The sequence below is a fragment of the Cupressus sempervirens genome, chromosome 1, assembly GCF_028749045.1.
Source record: "Cupressus sempervirens isolate cs-2001-9-10 chromosome 1, ASM2874904v1, whole genome shotgun sequence".
NCBI lineage: Eukaryota > Viridiplantae > Streptophyta > Pinopsida > Cupressales > Cupressaceae > Cupressus > Cupressus sempervirens.
This window is the reverse complement of record NC_143118.1, coordinates 720839160-720861388: the sequence shown is the minus strand read 5'-3', so window position 1 is coordinate 720861388 and position 22229 is coordinate 720839160. Positions and strand designations below refer to the sequence as shown.

Below are 22229 nucleotides of genomic sequence, written 5' to 3'. Positions count from 1 at the left end.
CATATTTCAAGCATTTAAGGCATTCAAGTGAGCTCTCCATTGAGGATCAAGGATTCAAGCAATTGAAGGAGTTTATGCAAGATCTAGCATTTCAACGTTCAAGATCTCCCTTCATACATTCAAGATTCTTTATTGCATCTTTCACATTCATCTCTTCAAGATTCATATTTATTTCTAAAGCGAATTTCAAGCACATTCATTCATGAAGGTTTTGATTTAGTTTGATTTCCTTTCCTATGGTTTTTGAAGTTGAGTCAAGGCTATTGCTTCTACATACTTGATTACATTCCAAATTCAAAAGCATATTCATAGATTTACCTTGCTTCAGGTTAGATCCACTTCTACTACTTGCTAGCATTCTCTATTTTTTATCTCAATTCAAGATTAATTCTTAAACTGGGGTTTGACCAAGGCAAATTTCCCCATCAAAAAACAAAAAAAAACCTTCGTTTTGCAAGTTGTAGATTTTTGAAGGAAGAATAGGTTGCAGATTCTGATACCCTTTTAACTGTACTTCAGAGATTTGGAAATTGTTTCACGTTTGGAGATTGTTGAGCAGGGTTGCATTTCATCCTTGCTACCAAAAGTCGTTCCTACTGACAAAAGTTGACTACCAAACAATTGAACGATTTCTGGGTTTTGTAGATCTCGTAGTTTCTAATGTAAATTGGGAGATTCAACAACTTCGGAGTTTGTTTGACAACCCATTTGTAGGTTTCTATATACATTTTTTCATATTTTAGCTTTGTATTGCCATATCTACTAGCCTAAAACCCTCTTAAGATAGAGGTGAGGGAGAAGTAAGTCCAAGCAATTCACCCATTTCCATGAGGTCACAAATTGACACTCTTGTGTTAATCGAGCCCGCATTAAGAGGTGAATCTTGGTTTTCCCTCTTTATTTGTAGTTAGGTTGGTTGATTCCATTTCCTCCCTACACAAATGTTATTGGTGGTAAACATAGGTAGAAATCAATTTGTGGTCAAGATGAGTATTTTGGGCACCATCATGACGGACACCATCATCGGCAAAGGGTTGGGTATCAATGTACTACTTGAGGAAACGTGGAAGAGAATAGGGTGACCTATACTGGCCGTCAATCTTCCAACTCATAGGCGCCTATTAGCATGGGATCAAACCCATCAGTAGATTAATGACACATTGGGTAATGATTGGTACTCAACCTTTCATTTTGGATTTCATGGTCATCCTAGTGGAAAGGAAAGGGAATGATGCCATCTTCAGTAGGGGTTGGCTTGTGCAAGCTAAGGTTAACCATGATTGGAAGAGAAATACCTTGTTCGTGGAAAGGAGTGGCAGGAAGTTCACAATTGACTTGAGGACATAAATGGTTAGTGAAGACTTCACATCTTCATCAAAGTTTGAAGTGGAGGACGTGGACAGAGGAAAGTAGTGTATGGAGCCTAATAAGGAAGGAATTTTCGAACTAGTAGGGTGCTCCAAAAATGACCTAGACTCAATGAATGGACTCTTCCATTGGCAAATATAAGACTACGAGCTATTCCACTGTAATATGCTCTTAGTAGATGAAGGGACAGAGAAGCACTCATTCCCAACGGAGTAAAGAGAGTACAAGGAAGGGGATGCTTTGATAAATGAAACTCTGGCACATAGATTCAATTAGGAAGAACTAATCAGATATGAGGAGCCTTCCCTCAGATTCACAAATTTGGGAAACGAGGCTAACCCCAAGAACATCCTCATGGTAGATGGTTAGAAGCCCGTCCTGAAGGTGGCCTCATTGAAAGTTTCCATGGAATACAAGGACGTCTTCGCATGGACATATAAAGATTTGAAGGGGGTTCTGTGAGAGTTATGTGTCCACCGGATCTCATTGGTGCAAGGAGTCGTACCTATACGGAAGTAGTCATATAGGATGAATAAGAACTATGTCGCACGAGCTAACGATGGGATCAAATGCATGTTAGATGCAAGAGTCATAGTTCACGTACAAACAAGTGAGTGGGTATTCACAATTGTTATTTTGTTAAAAAAGGAAGCGAACTAGATCCAAATATGCATGGACTTTAGGTGCCTGAATGCGACTACCATAAATGGACCATTTTTGATACCATTTATGAAGAACATTTTAGAGGAAGTTGCCGAACATGAAATCGACTCATTCATGGATAGATCCTTTGGATACAACCATATATCCATTGCCGAGGAGGATAAACAAGATGACATTCATAGTGGAAGATGGAGTATATGCTTACAATCAAATGTCGTTCGAAGTCTATAATGCTTCGACAACATTTTAGAGGATAATCCTACATATCTTTGATAAAATGTTAGTCGGAAATGTTAACGCCTTCTTGGATGATTGGTCTATCTTTAATGCCGAGCACACACACTTGGTAGCCCTTTGAGAATGCATGGAAAGACGTAGATGGGCAAGACCTACACTTAACCCAAAGAAGTGCAGGTTCATGATACCTTAGGGAAAGAGAACATAGACTTGCATTTACTCATGTGGATCACGAAGCCTAGGTGTACCTAGTGAATAAGCCGATCATCTAAGGAAGACTAAGCAAATGACTACTTTTATTACAAGAGTTAACATTTACCATTATAGTTTGGCCTGCAAAAAGCCACGTGAGTGTAGACCACTTGTCTCATTAAATCTACAGAGCGACCAAAAGGTGTGAATGATGGCTTTCTGGATGCCCATCTTTTTAGAATTGTAGTTCTACCCTCTTGGTATACAAGTATCGAAGAGTATCTTTCCACAAGATAGTTCCCTCAAGAGATGCAATCGAGTGAGAGTAGACTTGCCCTAAGAAGTAGAACATTTACAAGGATCAATGGGTTACTATACAAGATGGTGCTAGATCAAGTACTCCAATGGTGTGTCATAGAGGATTAGGTTCCGAGTGTATTGAGAAAAGCCCAGGAAGGTCCTATCGAAGGGCATATGGGACCCGACACAACATCAGAGAAGGTCCTACTCGCAAGGTTGTGGTGACCAATGGTATACAATGATGTCAGGGAATGGATCGTGAGTTGTGACATGTGTTAGAGAGCTGGGAAACCTTTGAAAAGAGACTTCATTCGATTGAATCCTTCCAACATGCAGGAATTGTTTGAATGATGGGGACTCGATTTTGTTAGCCACTTAACGCAGGCGAAGCACATAGTTGCGGGTATATTGTCGTAGCAACAAAATATCTGAAAAAATGGGGTGAGGCATGAGCCCTACTAGATAATTCAGCCTTGAGCATGACCAGATTCATTTACGAGTAGATAATTACAAGGTATGACACCCATCTTGATCACTAGTGATAGAGGGGGACACTTTGTTAAACTCATTGTAAAGTTTCTTACCACAGCGTTTAAGATTTTCCCCTCATTCTTGAGTCCTTACGATCCGAGAGCCAATGACCAAGTAGAGGCTACCAATAGGATATTGGTATTTGTAATCTACAAATCATGTGGAGTCGAAGGAAAAAGACTTCGAAGAGAGGTTACCATCAAGTCTTAGGGGCCTATCATACAGTGTATAAAGTTAGCACCAAAAACACCCCGTCTCAATTAATGTACGAACTTGAGGCTGTCATACTTGCTGAATTCATGGTGTGAAGTCTGACAATAGCCATCGAAAACAAGCTAGGAGATATGGAAAGTTTAAGGGAAAGACTATATAATTTTAGTAAGTTGGATGAATAGAAAATGATGACATAATGGGCAATCGAGGTAGCCCAACAATGAGGGAAGGTGTGGCACTACAAGCACCTCGAGTGAACGAGGTTTACACCTAGGCAACTCATTTTAAAATACAATGGGCGAAATGAGATTAAGCCAGGAAAGTTCAAGGTCAAGTGGCTTGAGCCCTATAAAGTGCAAGAGGTTTCAAATATGGCGCAATCAAGTTATGGACTTTGGACAGGAAAGAGGTGGCCAATCCCATCAATGACTCCAAATTGAAGGTCTACCAGAAGAGGCATGACGACACTGCACGCCTAGGTAGATAAGATCAGACAAATTAAAAAGAAAAAAAAGAAAACTACCACATTGTATGATAGTTCATTGTATAGTGTTTGAACAATGCATATAGGCCCATGCCAAAGGAGCATATATTGTATAGTGTTGATGCCACCGTACGACAAGTTAAGGCCAATGACGTTATAAAACACCTGCCCACCATACGACACAAGAAACATATGTGGACGCAACATACTCTGTTAGAGAACAGTACAAATGTCATACAAACTTCAAAGGAAAGCAAGGGAGTTGTATGGTCACAACCCCTAGACCACACGGTAGACAACAAACACCATTGTACAACATACAACGCCAACAGGAAGAGAAAAGGAGATTATAAATAAATAAAAAATGAATGAGGGAAGATAACCTTTGGCGAAGGGTCCATGGGCTTAGGAGAAGCGAGTTTATAATTGGGGAGGTAGAGTGCAAGGGATAAGCAGTACAAAACAATGAGAATGTCGTACACTAGGATGAAGGGGATGTTCGAAAACACAGACACCGTACGCCTTGATCAAATACTGTATAGGTCTTCATTCAATAGTTGTGCATAGGGAGGAGAAACAAAACGCAACCCAGTGAGGAGAAAAAGAACGCTGCATGCACATACTGTGGCAGGTTGTCACCATAATGGGTTTGTTTACCATTGTTGCACAAGGTATTACCCAAGCAACAATGGGTAATGCCGTACTTGACATTATGAAAGGATTGGCATGCAATAGATAACAACAAAGAGAACCACACGCAAAAGGCAACGATTGGGTAAGCTATGATTTTTTCACTTTTTGCACATAATAATGGAGAAAAATAATTATTCATGGATTCAATGGACAAGAGAAATTGGAAGGCAAATTTGCTGGCAAAGACAAGTAGTTCTAGTGGTAGCATGGAAAAAAATGCACAAATACTACCATTTGGAGTAAGATTTGCAGGGCAAATAGAGACCAACAATGGAAAGAAATTGATAAGGCCCAAAGTGCAAATGGCCCAAGCTCCTTCCAAGAACTCAGTCGCACCACAACAATAGCATTTGAGGGTTTGAATGGGTTGGAATGTTGGAGTTGGTGGCAAGATATACCAGACAATCATCCCATAAAGAACAACTTGAGGACTGTTTAGGTGCGTTGGGCAATACAAATGCTCGTGTTTTGTATCAAGGACTACGAAGATGCTCCCAGAGCCATGACTGAGACCTTCGATAGACATACCAGAACCAACATAGTTCTATACTTAGGCGGGATCTGAAAGTTGTATTCATAGTGACAAAGTTTACCTGTGTTTGGCATCCCAGGGCATCACAACAAGAAGATTGATATGAAGGCGAGAAAGATGATGCGAGAGGCAAAAGAGTTTTGGATTAAGCTGGTATGTATAGACTTGATAGTTGTAGAAATGAATTTCGTGGCAAAGACATCAAATGGTAGGTTAATGAAGAATTCCTTATCCAGGAAGGACCGTAGTGTTGCACTATGAATTTTGTAAAAAGAAGACTGTCAGGGTCGAGGCACGCTTCACATATAGCTCTTCCACAATTAGTGTTGATGAATGGCTTGATGAATGGTGCAGTATTTGACTAGGCTACATTATTAGTAGAGCTAATGTACGAGTTTATGGCCCTGCAACATAGGAAATTCTATATGTTGCACTACACCATTGGTCAATTTTTGGATGATATATGTACATAGATTTTAGTTGATAAACTTGAGGTGAGCTCTTGTGCCTTGGTACTTGGTGAGCCTCCGATCATGTGCTGGAGGCATTTGGATATGCCATTAGGCCAGAAGGTCGATGTAGGTCCGAAGATGCGTAGACAAGTTGTCTACAGATTAGAGTCAGAAGACATGGATAACGGATGCTAGGATACTTTTGCGAGTTCTAGTGCCTCAGACAAGAGAGATAGATAGGTGGCAGAGGATGACCCCGTGAACCCAACAATATTTGTAGTCACTTCGACACATGCACCCACACAAGTCTTATTCCCTCGACCCCTACTACCAACATAAGGACATTTGACTCCACCAGTGACAGGCAACACCACATCGATTCTGGCATTTGAGAAAACTTGGGCATAGATAGACATGACCCTTGGGGGAGTGACACAAGCAACACCCCGAGTGAGTGTGGCAGAGGGGGCCCATGTAGCGTTTGTTGAGGTTGGGCAGAGTCAAGGATAGATGGGTCGCCACACAAAGCTATGCCAGAGGGGTGTTGGAGGAGGTAGAGCAACACAACCGTGAGAGACCCATAGAGGTGGGAGAGCCTCAACAATTAGATGTGGCGGGGTTGGATGTAGTATTCACAGTGGATGTGACATTGCTAGCAAAGTTGGCTTTGGAGATTCCAGTGGTCGAAGTAGTCTGAGCTAAGCCCTTTCACTTGAGAGTATGAGCACCTAACTCACCTGACGGTTCAAGTTGTCACTAGTGCCACTTGTTGGAGTTTCCACCTTTTCAGCCGTTAGGGATGCACCCCCTTCGGAGGTCATAGATTTGGAGGAAATAGAGTCACCTATGCTTGTGGGAGGAGACTGTTCAGTTGCTGCAGCAAAAGATAAGATCGAAGGGGATGGAAACTGTCATGCAGTTGAGGTCCAAGGGAATGAGAGATTGCCGGCGATGCCCAAAATTCAGACAAAATACACCAACAATGTTTTTTCTATACTGTTTATATAACTACAATGAGTTGAAACTGCATTGATAAACGAATTGTCTGTTAACATGGTACAAGTTAGATGTTAATGTGAATCTTGTTTCGATTTTCAATGTCCTATATTCAAAGTTCTCTAATGAAAGGTTTTAGTTGATGCTCTATGTTTTTAATATGTTTCCTAGTTGTCAAAAGTGATATATAAGTTTTAATTTGTTAGAAGGTCACTTATGGACTCTATTGTTTGACAAGTTCCATGTAAAAGATTCAAATGTTAAGATTCATAATCTATTTTATTCAGCTCACACAAGCCATTAGAAAACATTTATTTATATTTTGCTATATATATATATTAAAGTATATAAAACATACTTCACATTTTATATAATACATGCATTGAATTATATATGTTAAATATTTAAATAACAGATATTTTAAATAATAAATTTTGAATATTATACAATTTACATTATATATATATATATATTTAATATTAAATAAAATAATATTCAATATATTGGTTTTAGATGAGGACTTTCAGACACCTTCAGAACTGTCGAGGGACCTACTTGGTGAGGACTTGGAGACATACGTTGGAAATGTGGTAGCTTGAGGTCTTGAGGTTGTTATCTCTGCGCATGCCTGGACCCTAGAGGGGGTTTTCTAGGAATTCAAGCTAGTATTTGCATTCATGAGGGCGGGTTGTTCCACAACCTTTGTGACTTGTTTCGAGTCTTGTGGATGGCCAGCCATGGAGACTCTAGAGATGCTTTAGGACTCGATTGTTGGTGAGCTAGTAGTAGAGAGACGAATGGAGGCCTTAGCTACAAGATGGAGTAGGTCTTTCTAGAGACATACTATTCTCAACAGTGACAAGAGGTTGATCGGGTAATAGCACATAAAGACTGCGGGGAGATGGCTACCTGATTAGCAGCAATTTACGGGGATTTGACTCACCAAAGGAAGGAGTTAGCTAGCCAATAGATGACCTGGGCAGTAGAGAGAGTAAAGTTGGCAGCCCAGTTGGAGTCCACTAAGAAGGATTGGATTGGCTTGGGGGCTTGCCTGGTGGAGGAAATGGCCTTTTATCAGCGGTAGTTGGATGGAGGACGGAGAGGAGTCTATTGCAGGCTCAATTAGCTTAGGTGACCAAGGAATCACACACCAAGGAGAAACATATGGAGGTAGAGCGGGACTTGAAGACATGGACTAAGAAGGTTTATGAGTTGTGAGCACACTTGGCTTCTTTGGCAGCACTGCAACCATAACCTTTAAGGATGCTCGCTCAGCACCCTCCTTATCCTTATTTTCTTGTGTATATACTTGTCAAACATCGTCTTTGTTTTTTTGTTATTAGTTGTCGGAGATGACTTTCTTTTTGGGGGCGATGATGCATAATTGTACCCTTCGAGAATGGTTTAAGTAAGTTATTGAGTTGTTAATGGCCGAGGGGTAAGTCGTTATGAATGTGATAGTTGAGTCGCATCTCTTTGGATGGTATATGTATGCTCTCTCCATAGGCGAGAGACACAATGATATAATGTAATGTGACGTCCATTGATGTGAACTTGGAAGAAGAGTATACATGGTGGTTCTTTGAAATTCATTTGCATTTACTTTCTTTGCTATAAATTTCATAATACAGTAGTATGCATTAAACTAGTTTACCATAGGTGGAAACAACCTTCTTTTATTGCACAAGTCTGGCCGTAGGTTATGATTTGCTGAGTTTTTCATTCTTGTAGGCATTTCTTTGCAGACTAGCCATTGCTTTCTGCCTTAGCCAAGGCTGTTAGTATTCGACTAGGTAGTGTTAGTTTGTAGGTAACAATTATTGCTCTTGGTGGATGGCTATAGAGATTTATTGTCACTGACCCTTTGTGTGTAGGGAAATGTAGTTTGGATGAGCAAAAGTGGTCATACATAGAAGATAAATTGATTAGGAAGAGAATCCAAGATAAAAACTAACGTGGAAACCATCTTGGCACCAAGCTATTAATGCTGGTAGAGTTGAGAAAGCTGATTGGATTGTGGGGACTAGAGTGAAATATGTTGGCTGGTAGAATTTGCTAGAGGCAACTGGCTGTTAGTTGTGCAAGTTACATACATGTGCTCAAATGACTAGAGAGGTGAGATCAAGGGCAAAGGATGTTTATAGCAGAGAAGAGCATCTTGTGGCAGGTGCGAGGAAAATGTTATAGGCATCCTATGTCAACAGAGGTTGCATGTTGAACCATAGGAGTTGATGCAACAAGTTCTAGATTGTCACATGTGTAGATTGTTTACCATACTGGGGTAAAGAAATTAATGCATACAGGCAATAGATAGGAACAACAGAATTCCTTGTATTATTCGCATATGCCAAAGACATTACATTATGCTCGATTAGATGATTCCAATGATTACCTAGAGGGTGTATATATACATCCCGAGGAACCTTCCCGAAGGGGTCCGTCGGCTACATAACAAGAACCTTCCCGAAGGGCATATATTGACGACATACATCCTGACACACACCCTGTCGGCTACACAATATTTATCGACGACATCATCCCCCCAAAAAGAAAAGTCGTCTCCGGACGACAACAGAACAAAACTCAAAACAACTACAAAATATTTGAGACAAATTAACAAATGAAATACATTAACTGACTAACTACAACAAGATAGATCTGCCTCATCACTTTCACATTCGTCTCGAGCCTGCACCAAACTGGTCTCCAACCCTCTGCTAACACAATACTGTCTCCTTAATCAAGCTGAACTTGATAGCCACCTGTGTTGCTTTCTCTGCTTCCAACTCCTGGCTACCTTGAGCCAAGTGTCGCTGAACTGCCTTCAACTGGATGATCAGCTCCTCCTGAGCTCTCTACGCATCCACCAAGATAGCTTCACGTCCAACACCTACTCCAAGTGCATCTGATACACAGACACTCCATGCCTACAACAGCTCCAGGTCTCATCAACTGGTCACACTTCCCACGACTGATAACCGCACCGATTGGGGGTCTAGGGGACATCGCCAAGACCAAATTAGCACTCCGAAACCATAGAAAACTGCATGGAACACACTATTTTTGGCAACCGTTGATGTTTTACTACCTGCTTATGTCTTTCCCTTCCCTTGGGCATCGTCCCTTATTGATTCTGAACATTTTTGGTTTGTCGTCTTTTTTTTTGGAACTCCGTAAATCCAACCCTTGGTGACGAATGCAACCTTCACTGAGACTAAAGGGTATCCCAGATCTGCCTAGATTTCTTTTCACAGAGATGCAAAATTTCTCCAGAACTCCTCTCTTGTACCATACAGTTTGCTTCTCCCCTTAGACTGTATGCTTCATCTATTCTAGAGGGTGCTGACTTCACAGTATGGATGCTTTATTGTACGGATGCTGCTAACTCCATCATACGTCGTATAGCCTCTTCTGTGCCTGCTGGTTCCAGGTATGTTTTGTCCTCCACAAGCCGTATGGACTGTGAAAGCACTGAAAAACGTACCGAACCAGGAGGTAATTTGCTGTACGGAATTCACCACAGTGCCATATGGAATTCACCACATGCGTACCTCTTCTAGCCGTACCTGCTGTTGCTGTACCTAATGTTGGTGTTAAAAGGAAAGCCGTACAATGTCATTAACAGCACCGTACAATGGTATTACCAAGCACCGTATTGTAACATTAGAAACGCCGTATGGTGACATCACATCATGGCGTATAGTGAAGGTGTGCATTGGAGGGCCGTACAATACACTTGATTTCTCACATTGTGTCAACTTGATCACCATACGGTGTCTTCACACTGTCGTACGGTGACTTCAAATTTTTTTTTAAAATTTAATTCAATTTTTTCTTTTTTCTTTTTTTTTTTTATAAATTGCAAAAAATCAGTTCTCCTTCTGAGCTCCATTATCCTGTGACGACGAGGGAGTCATTCTGGCATGGTACCTTTTTACCTTTGAACCATTGACTGCCTCTGGTATTTCTTGTCCATCTAATGTCCACAACTTTATCGCTTCGTTATCACCTACCTTTTGGATTTGATATAACCTGACTCATTTGACCTTAAACTTGCCTGGCTTGATTTCATTCTGTCCATTATACTTCAACACTCGCTGTCCTGGTTCGAACTTGTTCAATTTTAGGTTTTTATCATGCCATGCTTTGCACTTGTTTTGCGTCACCTCCATGGCCCTTTGTGCTTGCATTCGTCGAAGTTTATTTAAGTTACACGTTCTCTCCCTCAGGTTTTCCATATCGCCTAGTTTGTTCCTCACACTCGGTACCATGAATTTTGTTGGCTGCCACTCTTTGCCGTCAACAACTGTATTCTTGATTTTAGAACCTTTACTCCATAATGCTGAAACTTTTATTAAACCCCTCCTTTTTGCTTCCTATGCAGACTGTATGATGTGTTTTTCTTGCTGCCAGCACCTTTCTACTATATCTGTGGTTTGACGTAGCCTTTTCTTTCCATGTGCTCTGTTCACTGTGTTCCGTATGGTGGGATCTTTCCTTTTTGTGGATTCGTACTGTATGTTCTTCCCTTCAGCTTCAGCCATAACCGTCTTTCCATCTTCCGCTTCGCTTTATTTCTTCGGACATTCATTTTCGTCTTCTTTCTCACCTTCGTTCGCCCTTAACATATTACAGCTCGGAAAGAGCTCGTAATCCTCCATCTGCTAGTGGAAAAGGCCGTTCACCGAATCCAAATCATCCTCCGTCGATCCACCTTCCAACCATAGGAATCCTTCCTCATTGGGTTCCAATTGTTGCTTTCCTTCATCCTCTTTTTCGGAATTAGATGATACGGCTTCTTCGCCCACCATTTGTGTGTGTAAATCAATTATAAATTTTCGCCCTTTGCTTTCAAATGATAAAGTATTTTTCTTCCAGTCGTGTTTAACTTTGGCTTGTATGAGCCACCCCCAGCCCAAAATGGCATTGTATCCTTTCCTCTTTAGTGGGATCACGACGAAGTCAAGTAGAAATGGCTGTGTTCCAATTGTCACTAGTTGTGCTGTGAGGACTCCCAATGGTTTGATCCCGTGTTGGTCTGCTGTTAGCAACTGGAATGTAGGTGGTCACAACGTTGGCTATCCCAACCTCTTCTAGGTATCCTCTGATAACACATTCATGCCAGACCCTCCGTCCACAATTGTGTCTGTTAGAACCGTTCCCAGAATTTCCATCTCGACGACCGTCGGATCTTGTCTGGATGTAAGGGCTAGTAGCATTGGGTCCTCTGTACTTGCTCTATTTTCTTTCTCCTTTCTTTCTTCTCCTGATAATTTAGCATTTGGAGTGATGTTTGTGAGTGCCAATTGGCACTGAGGCATTGTGAGCAACATATCGCTTATTTTGACGGGTACCTTAGTTTGCAGTATCTGTCGTACGATGTTATGTTCCGCACAATTCCTTGTTGAGGTACCTGTGGTGTCCCTCAAGTGTGCGTTCTCCACCTGTGTCACTTTCTCAATTTCCTTCCGCACTTCTTCTAGCCTCTTCTTTTCTTCCGCTAGGTTGGGGTACAGTTTTGCTTGTTTCCATGTGATTGCCAACACCTCTTCGTTCGTCCTGATGGTGATCAAATTTACTCCTGATTTCAGGCACTTGGCATCTTCATGATCGTCGGGTCCGCACCATCTGCATAATAATTTTGGTGTGTTTGCCATTGTACAGTCTTGGGAAAAGTGGCCCCACAAATTGCATCTGCGGCATTGTACCATCGGTCAGCCATTCGCATCATACTGAATCTGGCTGCGGCTCCCATTATTATTGTTGGCATTGTTGTTGTTTTGGCCTCGTCTATTATTTCTGTACCCTCTGGACGTGGCACCCTTCGTACTTGTGTTTCCGCTCCCTCCGGACGTGGAAGCCTCTTGTGTCAGGAACACTTGCTGAGGTTCTCTTGTTTTCATATTGAAGGGACATTCTTTTGTGGAATGTCCCATGATCTGGCAGATCTTGCAGAATTGGTCCTTCGGACAGGATCCCTTCGTATGGCCTTCTTTCTTGCACTCTGTGCACAATAGCTCATTTTCCTTGGTCTCCTTCTGTATGTTTTTAAATTCTTTCATCATCCAGATCATATCCTTTTGAAGGGCTCGGACCTTCTTGCTGCTCGTTTCATCATCGTTGCTCTCCTCTTGTGAAGATGCATTGTCATCTGAATCGGACAAGCTACTTTTCTTCCTTTTTTTGTCTTTTGCTCGCTTTCTAAGTTCATTGCTCGATTGTATGCTTCAGTGTATGATGATGGTGGCACAATCTTCATCTTCTTTCACAATTTTGGGCATAGGCCTTCAACGAACCATCTTTTTTGCAGCTCGTTAGCTGGCTTATTTTCCATTTTATTTATCAAGTCTTTTAATTTCCTGGCGTAGACTTGGGTTGTTTTGTTTTTCCCCTATTTTGTATTGTATATTTTCGCTACGACTTTGTTGTTGTCGCGCAACAATTGAAATTCTGTAATGAACTCCTTTTTGATGTTGTCCCAATTGTTTAACTTCTGGGGATCTGTATCGGCGAACCAATCAATTGCAACACCCCGTAGGGTGGCCGGAAACTGTCAGACCCATTTGTTTGTATCTGTTATGCCATTCGCCCTCCAAATCATTTCACATGTTTTACAATGTTGGATTGGATCGACTACTCCATCACCATCAAATTTTGGCAATTTTTCTTTTGGTCTTGCCATTATTACTGGATGTTGTGTAGGGGTGCTGTTTTGTGCTACGACACTAATGTTCTGTACTTTGGTACCAACGCTTTGTATTCCGACACTAGTGCTTTGTATTTCGACAACAATGCTCTGCACTCTAGCACCAATGCTTTGTATCCTGATACCAACGCTTTGTATCTTGACACCAACGCTTTGTATTTCGGCAGCTGTGCTTTTTGGTGAAGAAGGGTCTCTGTTAAGTGAATTTGTCCGTTCTGGAAGTGTATCGCAGACGAAGAGTTCACTCCATGCTTGTGCTCCCTTGGCACCCCAAGCCGTGTGAGTCAATTCCCTTCCGTTGGGATTCTCTTCCCTCGGTGAGTACAAGTTCAAAAACGCCTCCCTTGCTTCTTCCACCAACTCCACTTGCTGTCGAGTCTCCTCTAACAATTCCTCAGTGCTTCTGTGTCCGTCAGCAATCTTCTGGAATCTCCTTCCACGTTCGGTTTGCTGTGCCAAAATTAGATTTCCATGTGCTCTGCGTATTTCATCCTTTTCTTTCAGTTTGTTCTTATTCTTGTTCAGCTGATTCGGCATTAGTCTTCATTCCTTGGCCTTTGTTCTAAGTCCATTGGGCAATGGCACCAAATGTTTACTGCATGAGATAAATAGATTAACGCACACAGACAATGAACAAGAACAGCAACAACAATACTCCTTTTATTATTGGCATATTCAAAAGACATTATATTATGTTTGAATGATGATTACAATGATCCCAAAGGGTGTATATATACTTTCCGAAGAACCTTCTCGAAGGGGTCTGTCGGCTACATACAACATGTCGGCTACATAACAAGAACCTTCCCGAAGGGGCATATACCAACGACATACATCCTGACACACACCTTGTCGGCTACACAATGTTTACCGATGATAGAGATTAGAACTTGTGCATGGAGGAGGGTCCTTTTTCTGCTATTGTGAGGACCTGTAGGTCATGCTCATCGTTGGATATTAATTGATCTATTGGAAATTCAATGAAGGAATCACAAAGCATTTCAATTGTGGATCAGTGCAATAGAAACATAGCTCATTTGTCCTAGAGTTTTCGGCCCATTTGAGGGTTTTTCTAGACTTTAATTATGTTGAATGTATTTAGTGTAGGTGATACAAGCCATTTCCACATTGGAGATGTTTTTGTTTAAGTTTATTATCACATGTCATAGGCAGCAATTCGAGATGGTTAAATGCATGCAAAGGCAGTTGAGAAACATCTCATTTTAGCATCCGTATGTGATAGATTGGAGTGCAGGATAGCTGCCTGAAGATTATAGGTCATTAGAGGTCGTTCACCTCCCATATCCCTCATTCGAGGTGATAGATTGAACTCTACTAATTTTGGTTGGGTGTATGATCTCTGAGGGGTGAATAATTGAAAGTACACCACAGATTTAAAATCACTCCTAGGAGTGTATTCCTTTTACCATTTTACTGTCATTCAAATTAATGTATTATTGGGGCCTTACCACTGTTATTGTAATTTCTTCTATTCCTCTTATTGGAAAATGCAGAAAAGAAGGCAATGTGGAAAAAGAAATGCAATAAAAGAGTAAGGAGAAAGACAATGGACATTGTGCAATATCTTGTTTTATTAAACTTTTTTCATTTGTTAGGTATCCTTTGGAAGTGTTGAAAGTCCTTTGGGTGTGACATAAAACCTCAAGTTAGCCCAGATCTTTGGACATGAGCTAAGTGATGGCAACAAAATGAAGTTGAACTGAAACCTGTGCTCTCAAATTGGGGCATCACAGCTTTCTTTGGAATGGATTAACTAGATGTAGAATGATCTGATTTCCTGTCTGGATAAAATCTGGAACACTCAATAACATAAATGTGTAAGGGCAGATCTATTTAGACCATGGGAGCGAAAGTCATAATAATGGCAGCTTGTCATGTTTCGAAAGTTGATTCCACTCCCATGCCAGTTTTGAATTAAACCTGGGCTTTCCTGAAAAACTCATGACTTTATAAGTTATAGGTTCCTTCTAATGTATTCCTGTATTCTTTGCATTCCCTTAATTTTACATTATCTTGCATTGTTTTTGCCATGCTTTCATGATTTAAATCGCCATTGATGCGTTTGTCATGTCATGTCAATGCTGTGTAAATGGAATGCTACCTTGATTTTAGAATGGTTGTCAGAAACAACACAGATAGCACAGTATGCTGCCCATTCCTTTTTCAGATTTCTTCTCTTCTGTTGTGTTTTTTTGTTGAATGGGATTGTTTTTTTTAGGGCAAACAAAAATTGATTGTATATTCTAAATATATATAAAATGTAATAGGCACAGTAGTAGAATATTTTTGAAGACAGCTTTTGTGTTTCATAATGGATCTGATTGAATTGAATCCAAGTACTAACAGTACTATTGGAAATTTTTGTTCAGAAGTTGTATGATACACCTGGAGTGCACCTGCATCATCGACAGGCAGCTGTTGTACACACTGATGACTTGTCCTTGCTTGCACCTCAAAATCGACTGAAAGGGATTGCCATTTCTATCAATTCGCTGAACAAAGAGAATCAACACTTGTTTTCTACATTCAAAGCAGCATCTGGTACTACTGTTAACTTTCTGCACTATTCTGATGACACCTTGTTAGATACTAAAAGTACAAATAATTTGCATTCAGGTTTATCTGGGGTCAATGATCTTAATGGACTATCAGTATTCTGGGGAGGTCTTGTTAGAATAGATGTAGTTAAGGTAAGTTTTGCCATTGACTGTGCTTTTGACATGCTAATAAAGTCTTGTTTCAGTCATAGATATTTGAGTATGTTGAAGTTGCAGCGATAAGGCAACTCTTTATTTCAAATAACAGAGATATATGTATTATGTATACATGATTCACAGATGCCTGTTCACACGCACCTAACATTCTATGGTCCGAGAAGAGTGCAAATTAAAGTAGTTCCTACTTCTGAAGCTGACAAGTTCTATCATGTAAGTTGAACACTCTCAGTGAACAAATTATGAAGAATGTTTGTATGTTTTCTTGGAAAGAGGGTTAGTGCTTAAATATCCTAATCTATATGAACTAATCTATATTCTAAATTGAGCTAATGGTGAGAATTTGTTGGGTTTCTTAGAAAATTATCCACCATCAGTACAACCTGTTATCAAGTAGTACCTTGATGAGTAGGAGATTTTTTCCACAGAAAGTCAAATTATGATATTGCGATCAGGATTCAACTGTGCAGGTTTTTGAGTCAAACTCATTGACCCATGTTTCATGAGTAGTGGCTCACACGAACTCATCTCTCATGAGAATGAGTGGAACACTCAGCACTCATTGCATCTAGGTATTGCTTATTGACCCATGTTTGATGAGTAGTGGTTCATACGAACCCATGCCTTATGAGAATGAATGGAACACTCAACATTCATTGTATCTAGGTGAAGCTCTCTGTAAGCATCACCTAGATGCTGAGTTGCTGAACTGTGGAACTTTTTCTTGTATTTCCGGGTATGAAATGTACCAGAAGCTGATTCTAAAACGAATAACCTGTGGATACACATCAATGATTTGTATTTTTAAATGCCAAAATGTTCCGTGAATTCTGTTTGATCTTTTAGATATTTTAAAGACCTCGACTGCTGATTAGCAAAGTATGAATTTATTGGTTATGAGATTCTGGCTTGACCTTTTTGATACAGAAACCTGAATTTGAATTAGAATATGTTTCAAAATTTGAAATTTTTAATGGTTTTTTTTTACATACATGTAGGTATTGTTAATATTGTAGCTTCAGTCAGATCAGTTTGATCTAGAGATTAAATTGTTCTTAGTAATCATGTTTATCAGTTAAACATCATTACCACTAATTAATAATTATTAGATAATTATATATATAGTTTAATGTTATTGATATTCTATAATTATTAATTAATGTAAAGTCATTGATCATCACTATATTATTATCCATATGATTGAACCGATTATATATCAATTGCTGCCATCAGTTATTGAGATCAATAATCATAATTATAAACTTCATAACATAAAAATCATGGGCGGTATTCCCTGTTTTGGTCAACAGTTATCAATCAAGGATTATTAGTACTAATGAAAAGGTGCTTGTTATTTGTTATGAATACACAGCATAAAAGGAATGGGCATATCCCCGACATGGCTTGGGCCACGTTGAGACATGTCTCTTCTAGTCATATAGAGACATTTAGATCTGCACTTGGAAAATACATAACTTACAACAGTATTATTACAAGTTGCAGAGATCTATTTCACAACCAAGCATTTCATAATTCATAAATATAAAATATACTTACAGGTTGCAGCAGCTTTAATCGTACAAATCTGCAAGACAAGTAATCCAGTAATAATATCAAGGAGATTCCAGTGATAGTTATAATCAGATCCTCCAAAACCTTCTGCTGTAGCAGCATTTCATAGCCGCGTCCCTGTATCCATACCAGTTTCTGATTCCGCAACTTAGCCTAGATGCAATGGGTGTTCTATTCATTCTTGAGAGACGGGTTGGTGAGAAGCACTACTCAATAATTAATTATTCAAATTCTTTTTAACACTCGTAACAATAATAGTATAGCAGTGATCTGAAAACTAACATAATGCTGATATAAAGTATAGCCAAAAACCTTTACATGTATCACACAACAAAGAATTCAGAGCACACAGTGCAAAATGATTAAATTTGCAAATTGCTGCAATGTTTGGTTGATAGAAAGAGGATGGTAGATAATAATGCCAGTTTGACAATAGGATGTGACTGGTACCAAAGGCAGCATGCGATTGCTAAAATGGGGCACAATAGACACTAATAATTGTATAGCATCTTCTAAATAATTGTTGCGATTGGAGTTACACTCGATTGTGCTATAGCAATGTTGCAATAGCGGTGCAGAACAGTACTGTAATGACATTGTAGCAAGTTAGAACTAGAGATAGAATATTAACTTTCAGCACAAATATGATTTTTGAATGAAACCACCTCAAATTGCCAAGAAGGTTTTCATCCTTGAAATTACTACACACCAAGAGCTTTCATCCTCGGATGAAAAGATGACTAGTGTTCAATCTCCAGAAAAGAATTTAATTACAACAATTATCAATGATCTCCTTTACCAATTCAACCTCCTTTTATAAATTCCTTTTAGTCCCTCATAAAGGAAGAAACAAAGACGAAATATTTAGATGTAATTTCTCCATTACATGGACAACTCAGCATCATATTTCAACAGCGAGTACCTGAATTTGTCAAGGCAATATTTCAGATGCTTCTAGATATAATCAATGCAATATATCATTACATTGGAGAAGAAAATGAGACTTCTAGCTGAAGTAATGGAACACAATAGGCCCTGGACTGCGACCCACTTCTCAGCCAGCACAATGGGCTTTGCCTTGGTGGAAGAGCCCTTCTGTATGTAAGACTCTACCCATACAAACCTCCCAACATGAGAGGGGTAACTGGTGGGACTTAAATGCAAGATCAGCTTGAGGCAAAGCAAGCGAGTGAACATGGGGAACCACATTGTGTGCAACATGTGCTCAACCATCTTAGGAGATTACATTGACCACTCTGACTTATAGAAAAGCTCAATCTTCTTGTTGTACTTCTAATTTTACTGATTTTGTCACTACCATTTATAAGGTTTTGTCGTTTATTGATTATTCTATAACTATTGTATGTTATAATCAATACAAGTGCTAATAATATTTTTCTTATCCATTTGGCTAGTTCCTATAAGGTGTTTTATATTGTCCTTTAATTTGAATATATGTATCTCTTTGTCTATATAAAAAGTTGGCAATTTCCCTTATAATTTAGCCATTTGAACATGCTATGATGATAATAGTATTCTAGGCATTTAGGTGAATATTACATTTAGTGACTGACCATGTGTTTGTCATAAGTATTTGATAAAACCACATTACAGGTATGTATGGCATTTACTAGAAGTTGATTTCTTTTTAGCATTGATAGTTTGGCTTAGGGAGTGCACCATATTGTTGTCGGTCTAAAGGGGAGTTATTTTATGTCTGTGTAGGAAGAACTTGGTGAGGCATTAATACCTCCCACTGGAAAGGAAAAAGCAAAAGATTGGAAAGGACTCGAAGGTACACATCACATTAATTTAAAAGTGGAGCACAAGTCAAGGTATTGCTAGATGAACGTAACTCAGTCTTATTTAATATCTATGATTTTTTTTTTTCAAAATTTGTTTGTTCTAAATAGAATTTGGTTAATTTTGAGGAATTAAATGGCTTGTAAGCCTAGATATTCTATTTTTGAGCTAAGGAATGCTCCAAAATTGGATCTGTGCTTGACAATTTTTATAAGCATTTTGCTTCTTGCACCCCCTTTGCAGTCATAATTATTAGCATAGCAAGATGAGATATATCATTTTAATTTTTATATTTCAATTGGTTAGTAGAATTGTGTAGGTTCAAGGCACATTGACTATTGGTGTTGCTTGAAAGTTTAAAGAATACATACTCTTATTTTCAAGTCATAGTTATTGAGACCAAATGTTGTTCTTTATACGGAAACGTTGTTATCTTTTTAGAACATGAACTGCATGTGTATTCATTTGTAACCTCTTTCATTATAGGCCACTGCGTGATATTGCTATTTCTGGTTTGGGATGGGTTGCAATTGAAGAAATATTAAGTGAAGATGTGGTAGAGGCAACAAATTCAGACATCTTGAAGAAAGGTGATGGAGATATACATTTAATTGTTCATGTACCTAAACCAATAGAGGTTTTTGTTAGATCTCCAATGCCTATTGGCAAATTAGGATCCACATGGTATGATTATTCAGAGCTGACAGAGGAGGAGCAAGAAAATAGGCCAAAAGTATTTTATTAATTATATTCATCATGTACCAATGATGATGAGAAATTGAATAATGTAATTCGAGGTCTATTAATCAAGTTTTTAATTCAATTTTTACATAACTTTGTTGTGGTGTATTTTATTGAAGTGATTATATGTGTTTCACTAGGGCTTAAATGTTTAGTACCAACGTATTTGGCTTGTGCTCCTTTTCCCCCCTCAATTGTAAGCATATAATAAACTACCACTTACGATATATATGATGAATTCTTCTAACAATGCATTTTGTACCTCATTGATATGTTAATGTTCGAAGGAAACCAACAATAATATCCATTTAAAGTATTAACTAGCTAATGATGAATTTCTTATTGAATGAGATGAACTAACATTAGCGAGCCTTGGATTCATATTCATAAGGGACATGTTGAAGTGTTAAAATAAGGTAAAAACTACATAGTGCTATAGCAAATATATCCCAATAAATGAGGTTGGGTGAAATTCCTTGGCAACTATATACTAGGATGCCCTATAGTTGTGGTACCAAAGTTGAAGATCACCTTGTAGGGATAACTTCACCATTTTAATGATACAACTTGGCTATATCAATGAACAAGCTTAGATGCTTTAGAAATTGGTTTGTCAATGTTTAACATAAGTTGCAATGTAACTTCATTTTGGTTTAAAGTTTGGATCATGGTGAATACTCTTGATCTAAGCTATGAATTGGAGTAGGAGTTTTGAAGGACTATAAAACCTTGTATATGTAGAAAAAGGCAACACCAACATGAGACTAGGAGCAACAATGAAATGCACTTGAAAACTAGGAAAGCTACCAAGAAAAACAAAAGCCCACAACAAAATGATAACTAAAACAACTGTTGAGGATGTTTGAATCCAAACATCTTCGACGTACTTTTGAAGAGGATCCAAAATTATGATACTTAATGACCAACATGTCATTTTTCATAGAATCAGGCATTTCAAAAAACTAGACACAACCAATGGACATAAAGTTAGAGAATTTGGTTATCTTGTTCTTAAAGGAAGACTCTCAAGAGTATCCAACCGGAGTCGACAAATTTAAAATTCAACTCATCATTCCTTAAAATGGATCATTCTTTAACAATATTTTGTACCTCTTTACAACAATTGGAAGAATAGATACACCTTTTGTTTGAATATGGTGTTTCATTATGAAGTGTTCACATGCATGGCTTAATGACAATGAAGGTGAACATACAAGGGTGATTCATAAAGGATGCTTTGGTCTCAAACAATTAGGAATACAAGCTAATGCTATTTGGAAACAACTTATCAAAATCAATAGACACAAAATTAGGCAAAACTAAAATATTCTATTGTTTTAATGATTTGCTAATTGACAACAATCCGCCAAAAGAAGTGGCTCTACTTTGTATGACCTCTTTGCTCAATTATTCAAGAGGAAGCCTAACCCAAATAAAGATCCTGTTCAAATTCTCCTTGGCAAAATCAAAGCAAAAAATCCATTCTTTCAAAGAAAGATTAGAATCTTCAAGAAACCAAGGACCTCCTACACAATGTTTGTTCAATTGTGAATGGTTTGGAGAAAAGAAAAAAGAAAAGTCCAGTGGGCATGCTAGTTATCCGATTGAAGACACCTTTTTTCAAGAGCTTACCATTGACTAACTTCAATTGAAATCCCAATATCTCCCAATGATTACATTCAATAGTTGGTGTGGAGCCTAGTCAATTTTTGGTGGAGGATTATTGGTAGGTGGTCACAAATCATGATAACAAGCTTATATTTTGGTTAATTTATCATTTATATTTCTAAGACCCTTAAGGGTTTCCAATAAGGCCTCTTAATTTTAAAATGGGAAAGAGAAACACAATCCCTTAGGGCCCGTTTGGTGAGCGGAATAGGAATATGTATTCCAAAAATTGTGAATTCCTTGTTTGGATGCACCAAACCGGGATTGGAATACGAAGCAAAAATGGAATACGTATTCCATTTTTGGCCCAAAAATGGAGTTTTGCAATTCCACCAAAATAGGT

At 38.9% G+C, this 22229-nt stretch overlaps 1 protein-coding gene across 1 annotated transcript in view; it reads left to right on the top strand.

Moving 5' to 3' along the window:
- The window catches only part of NOA1 (P-loop containing nucleoside triphosphate hydrolases superfamily protein), a 241888-nt gene extending 221577 nt beyond the window's left edge, over positions 1–20311 (top strand). Inside the window, exons 9-13 of the mRNA XM_089788123.1 lie at positions 15758–15929; positions 16005–16078; positions 16226–16315; positions 19400–19509; positions 19964–20311. Coding sequence (XP_089644249.1) covers positions 15758–15929; positions 16005–16078; positions 16226–16315; positions 19400–19509; positions 19964–20222 — 705 coding nt within the window. The 3' untranslated portion in view covers positions 20223–20311. The remainder of the gene's footprint in view (positions 1–15757; positions 15930–16004; positions 16079–16225; positions 16316–19399; positions 19510–19963) is intronic.
- Positions 20312–22229: the final 1918 nt, after the last annotated feature.